The sequence below is a fragment of the Miscanthus floridulus genome, chromosome 6 (genome assembly GCF_019320115.1).
Source record: "Miscanthus floridulus cultivar M001 chromosome 6, ASM1932011v1, whole genome shotgun sequence".
Taxonomy (NCBI): domain Eukaryota; kingdom Viridiplantae; phylum Streptophyta; class Magnoliopsida; order Poales; family Poaceae; genus Miscanthus; species Miscanthus floridulus.
Genome location: NC_089585.1, coordinates 110,017,682 through 110,023,812, shown reverse-complemented (window position 1 = coordinate 110,023,812; position 6,131 = coordinate 110,017,682). Strand labels below are relative to the sequence as shown.

At 46.1% G+C, this 6,131-nt stretch overlaps 1 protein-coding gene across 1 annotated transcript; it reads left to right on the top strand.

Annotated features, from left to right (window-relative positions):
- Positions 1–795: 795 nt before the first annotated feature.
- On the top strand, positions 796–3,728 carry LOC136459017 (GDSL esterase/lipase At4g10955-like). The gene is made up of 2 exons (XM_066458916.1): positions 796–1,268; positions 2,546–3,728. The coding sequence occupies exons 1-2, from the start codon at positions 796–798 to the stop codon at positions 3,549–3,551; spliced, it is 1,479 nt and encodes a 492-aa protein (XP_066315013.1). The 3' UTR covers positions 3,552–3,728.
- Positions 3,729–6,131: the final 2,403 nt, after the last annotated feature.

The window sequence follows — 6,131 nt, the reverse complement described above, 5'->3', positions numbered from 1 at the left end:
GAACTATTTTCAATCAAAAAAGAAAAATTCACGGACCATAGTAGGAAGAAAATGGTAATAGCAACCATAGAACTTTTAATGAGTTTCCTCTATCCCAAATTATAAGATATTTTGATTTTTCTACACACATTGTTTTTTATTTAAGTGTATAACAAAAATTATGTATTTTTTTAAAATAAAATATCTTATAATTTGAAATGATGAGAGTATATATAACAACAGAGCAATGCTAATAATATAGCCGACTGCTGGCTGTACGAAAACTTATAGTCAATTTATCAGTCCACTTGTATAATAGTTAGCCAGCTTACAGCCCACTCGTATATCTCACAGAGCTTTTTGGTTCTTGTGCATAAGCTGGTTGTAAGCTTACAACACGTTTCTCTTCTCTCTCCACGTCAACATACAACCCCGGCTCATTCTAGCTCTGTACTGCTCCCTTCGTTATACATTATAAGATATTTTGATTTTTCTAAATATACACCGTGTCTAGATAGATACGTAGTAAAAACATTGTATCTAGAAATACCAAAATGTCCTGTACGTATAGACACAGTATATATTTAGGAAAACTAAAATATTTTATAATTTAAAACTGAGGGAGTACTATTTTTCAATAAAAAAAGAAAATTCTTAAACCACGGCCGGAAATGAGAACGGAAAGGGAAAAGATCAACAACCTTTCAACGAGGAAGGGCATACTCATTGCCAACACGCTCAAGCCACACAACCTCTGGCCCTGCCGTAAGCCCGTAATGACACCCCCCAGTGCCAGTTGCGGCTCCCCTTCCAAACATGACCGTTGGGGCGCTGTGCCGCTGTCCTCTTCCTGAGATCCCAAATACCCCACCGCCGCGCTCTCCCACCTGGCACCCGAGAATCCTCGCGCTCGCGCACTCGACATTCCTCGCCCCCACGCCGTTTCGACCGTTGCCGACCCCCTTGCGCGCACGCGCTCTGCATCTCGCCATCCCCACCACGCGCCGCGAACACGGGCCCGGGCAGGGGCGGCGGCGTATGGCCTGCGCCACGACGATGCCGAACGACTTGCCCCCCGCACCAGCTCCAGCGGCGGGGGAGGTGAAGGCGCTTGGGGAGGACGAGGAGCTGGTGGTGGAGGTGGAGGGAGGAGGGTGCGGCGGAGGCGCCGTGGTGGTGGCCGCGGCGGAGGCGGAGGCGGAGGCGGAGGGTCACCCCTACGATTTCCACGTGTCCGGGCCGCGCAACCTGCCGCCGCCCAACTGGAAGGAGATAATCAGATCGAGCTGGTAAGCGATCGCGCTTCCCGTGTCTTTGAAATCATGTACTCCTACTTTGTTTTCATTCCTGAATGAAGATTGGATGGCCGGATCCGGATGGCGGGTTATTTGTATATATGTGGTTTCGTTCAAGCTGCGGGCTTCTAGGTTTCAGTTGGATCAGGGGCCATCGCTTGGTCTTGCAGCTGGCACCTTGTTTTTTGGGCATTCCCTTGGTTTTTGATCGGGAGGGGATAAACGAATGCTGGCGCCGATTGCGCGATTCCCCTTCCCTGCTCGCGGTTGAATGAGAATGGAAGGTTCTTCAATCGGCATGCGGCAAAATCGATTACCTTTTTCAGGTAGCGACATTGTGATTTTGCAGTATCCCGTTGCATGGTAGATGATCCAGAGATAAAACAGGGGATTGGGTAACATTTACTTTGAAGGAACCATCCATTGTGAATTTTACTAGTTTCTATGTAGTGTCTACATAACAAGTATAGAAACTATCCCATAAGTGGCTGCACCTTTTACAGGGCCCAATAAATATTCTGGTGATTAGCCACCGTTTGCAGTCCAGCAAACAATTTTTCGAGAGTTGAGTTTTGTGGAATTTTTCCATTTTGTGCTTAGTGTGCAGTTTTTGGAGTAACAGAATTGTTTACTATTCCTGCAAGCAAGGTTAACTTATGGTTGATTGGAAGAAACAAAGGCACTGCTCCTGCCTTCTCTTGGAGGAAAACAGAAAACAAAAAAGCAGTGAGCAGTGGCTCAAGTTTTGCTGTAGCCTTCTTGGAGGAAATCAGAAAACAAGAAAGCAAGGAACAATGGTTCAAGTTTCCTGAAACTAACGTGTTCTGTGCGTGAGTCCATGGGGGTACAAAACACGTTTTCTGTGCACACGCTTTTATTGAATAACAGTCTGTGTCCAGCTATGGTTTCCATGGCAATTTACAGAATTCTTTCTGCTCTTACTTCACCATTAAGTCTATGCGCAATTCCAGATATGGTTTCCATAGCAATTCCAGCTATGGTTTCCATGGCAAACCTTTTTGTCCATGCAATAGGCCTCAGTGGCCAAATGGGTTGTTTTTGAAAATTTAGTTGACGAGAGTTATTTTAAAATATTAATCAAAAATAAAATCTTGGTATGGGGAAGGCAGCTTCTGGCAAGCCTTATGTCAATGCCAAAGAATCCATTTGAAATCTGTACTAGACTTTATGCCATTGTATGATTTGTATCCCATAGGCCATGATGCACCTTTCCCCCCTAAACATTCTTTCTTGCTGTAATTGATTTGCAGGAAGGATCCAAATTACAAAAGGATGGTAATGGCCTGCTTCATTCAAGCAGTCTACCTGCTTGAACTGGACAGGCAGGACCAGAAAGGTCAAGAGGATGGCCTCGCTCCAAAATGGTGGAAACCCTTCAAGTACAAGGTCACACAGACATTGGTGGATGAGAGAGATGGTTCCATCTATGGCGCCATGCTGGAGTGGGATCGTTCTTCTGCCTTATCTGACTTTATCCTCATAAGACCAAGCGGGGCCCCAAGGGCTGTGTTAGCTCTTAGAGGAACCCTCCTGCAGAAGCCAACTATGAAGAGAGACCTGCAGGATGACCTTCGTTTCTTGGTATGGGAGAGCCTCAAAGGTTCAGTGAGATTTGTTGGTGCTTTAGCAGCACTAAAATCAGCAGTTGAGAAGTTTGGCAGCGCCAATGTTTGTGTTGCTGGGCACTCCTTGGGAGCTGGCTTTGCACTTCAAGTCTGCAAAGAGCTTGCCAAACAAGGAGTTTTTGTGGAGTGTCATCTTTTCAATCCACCTTCTGTTTCACTGGCCATGGGTGTAAGGAGCATGAGTGAGAAGGCCAGCTACCTGTGGAAGAAAGTCAAAGGAAGTCTGCCATTGAAGGAAGAAACAGCACCACCACTTGAGACTGCTAAGGCAGAGGCAAGTGACAAGAAGAGATTGCGCACCGAGAAGAAATGGATGCCACATTTGTATGTCAACAACAGTGATTACATCTGCTGCCACTACAACGCTCCCTCTTGCTCGTCCACAACAACAGATGGTGCTTCTGATGAACAGCAACAACAACGCAAGGCAAGTGAGATTGCTGGTGATGTGGTCGCAAAGCTCTTTGTGACATCAAAAGGCCCGCAGAAGTTCCTTGAGGCGCATGGGCTACAGCAATGGTGGTCAGATGGCATGGAGCTGCAGCTGGCTCTCTATGACAGCAAGCTCATAAATAGGCAGCTGAAATCCATCTACACAACAACAACAATGCCATCTCCTGCCAAGTCCTAGACACGGCTTAAGCCGTTGCATCGGTCATTAGAAATACTCTTTCTAATAATTGTGTGTTACTTTATCAACTGAGAATGTTGTATTACTCCAGTGGTGCCCGAAAACAGTCAAATAATTTGGTTAAAGGGACAATGTATGAACAGTTTCGGCAAAGGTGTGCTTGGATGTCTCACCGTGTTGCCTGGCCTCGCTCTATAAAGCTAGCCTCGCCAGCCGAGGCGAGCCGGATTGGCTCTCTTTAGCAAGGAGAAATATTGAAAGCAATGGGTAACAAGACAGCAAGTAAAGGAACCAAACACCATGAACTTTGATCAACCAGGCAAAGTGAGCACCGGCGAGGAATCCAAACGGGCCGCCGAGGCAACAGTATTTTTCTCTCACACCAAATCAGCCAGCAGTACTTCTGACTTATAATCCACGATCGTTTCAGCCGAAACGAACAGGCTGATTATTTTCAACTCAAATGTTGGTTCTAGCATAGGCACATTCACTGTCAGATTTGGTTCTAGGCTTCTAGCTGTCACGACTGCACATGCTTAAATGTGGCCACCAATGTTCAAAAAAGGCGTTAGGCGATGACCCATAACCTAGAGCCTAGGCGGGCCTAAGCGAGCCTAGACGTTTTTCTAGGTGTTTTAACTTTAATTAATACACATTCATATATTACCTTAGATCATCTTAAATAAAAGAAGAAATATGAGACATGTGGACCTAAAGTTGGAAGAAAGGCCCATCAAAAGAGCCCAGCCCATCTTATCCATACTCCTCCCAGCCCCTTCCATCCTTTTCTTATAAAAAAAGAAAGAAAAGAAAAAGGCCCTTCCATCAGCATGAACCAGCTTATCCTTATCTATCCGCATCTCCTTCCAACCGCAAACGCCCAACTCTGCCCTTCTCCGTCGCCGCTCGGCTCTGCTTCTTTCTCCACAGCGGCCAACCTCCTCCCTTCCGCAGCACGTGCCTGCACGCGCCTGCCGCCGCCGCCTAGGGGTCCGCCTACCCCCTAGGCCAGGCGGGACCCCCTCGCCTCGTGCCTAGTCGCGCCTAGACGGACGCCTAATGTCGCCTTTTTGAACATTGGTGACCACTAAAGTAGCGTGATCAGATTTTAATAGCGTTGGTACAGTGAACTGAAAATTTGTTAGCTTGCTCCTCGGTTTGTTTGAGTTAATACACCATGAAAAAATGAAGGTACATGAACTGAAGATAACTTGTGCAACTCTGTAACTGTAAGCTATATATGCCTATATGTAAGGTCCGAGCGTTTATAAGAATGTAAGCTCGGACAAATTGTTACTCGGTAGAACACTAGACTGGTAAATACAAACACAAATGCAAACACGCCCAGGAGAGCCAAAAAAAACCCCCGAAAAATGGAGGTACACAAACTGAAAATAACTTGTGCAACCCTGTAACTGTAAGCTATATATGCCTATTATATGTAAGGTTTGAGGGTTTATAAGAATAAGAATGTAAGCTCGTACGAACTGTTACTCGGTAGAACACTAGACAGGTAAATACAGGCATACAACACAACTGCAAACACACCCAGGAAAGAGAAAAAACTACTCCGTAGAACACACCCAAGAAACAAGAAAGGAAAAGGAAAAAAAAAAGACAAACAACTCCGCTAGGGATCGAACCCAAAATATCTGATTCCGTAGACCAGCGGCTTATCCATTGGGCCACGGAGGAGTCGTTGTGTGATGCTCGTCTGATTTTTTACTTGAAGTATGTAACTTTTTATTAATGATAGATGGAACTTCAACTTTTAGTAGGTTTATTTATACCAATATATTTTAATTTTTTTCAAAAAAAATCATACCCCGAAGATTTTTTTTTTTTAAAAAAAAGGATCTTCATTCATCCATACCCAGTGGTCATGGTGTTGGTGAGCTTCAGGTCAGCACATGCTCTCTTTGATGTTAAGCTGTCAGTGAGGGAGCTGCTTGCCGCTGGGACTACGCCATTTACCGCCGCCCGGTGACCGTGCTACAGCCTTGTGCCGCTGGACCTGGATTTATATGTGCGTTCGTTTCGTTCTCGTCCTTGCAACAACCATGACTCCATGAGGGGGAGGGTTGCGTCACCTTGCTGCGTTGCGGTGCTTTTACTAATCGAATTTGGTATAGCTTGACTTGTTTTCGACTCAGGACATAAATGCCGTTTTCCCCTCTACTAACTCGCGTATGTACTCCGCCGTTCCCTTTCTCTGCGAAGCTGAAGCTGCTGGTCACTGTCTTCAGTTCTTCACTCTTCAGAGTTGAGAGACTAATCAAGTAATCATTGCATTTTGATGTTACGTTACCATGGCCCATGGGTCAAGTGAATCAAAAGTTTGCAGCGATCATCGCAGGCTGCAGAGTGCTTTGGATCCAGCCTCGGCGCGCGTGCCGGCCGGTAGTTGCACCTGAAAATTCCCTCTGAAGCGACGGAAAATCTGCGGAGAGGCCAGCCCTGACGAGAAGGAAGCTTCTGCCTTTTGCGGCGGGAGAGGGCAACCGCCGCCCAACTGGGGAGGCCTCAAATCGCTCAGCTTTGCCTCGCTTTTGGTATGGAGCCCAGTCTTTAGCGGCTGAA

Excerpts from the sequence above, each read along its gene's own strand:
- LOC136459017 (XM_066458916.1), top strand. The coding sequence starts at position 796 with ATGACCGTTGGGGCGCTGTGCCGCTGTCCTCTTCCTGAGATCCCAAAT. Across the intron at positions 1,269-2,545 it reads GAGATAATCAGATCGAGCTG|GAAGGATCCAAATTACAAAA; the intron begins GTAAGCGATCGC and ends ATTGATTTGCAG.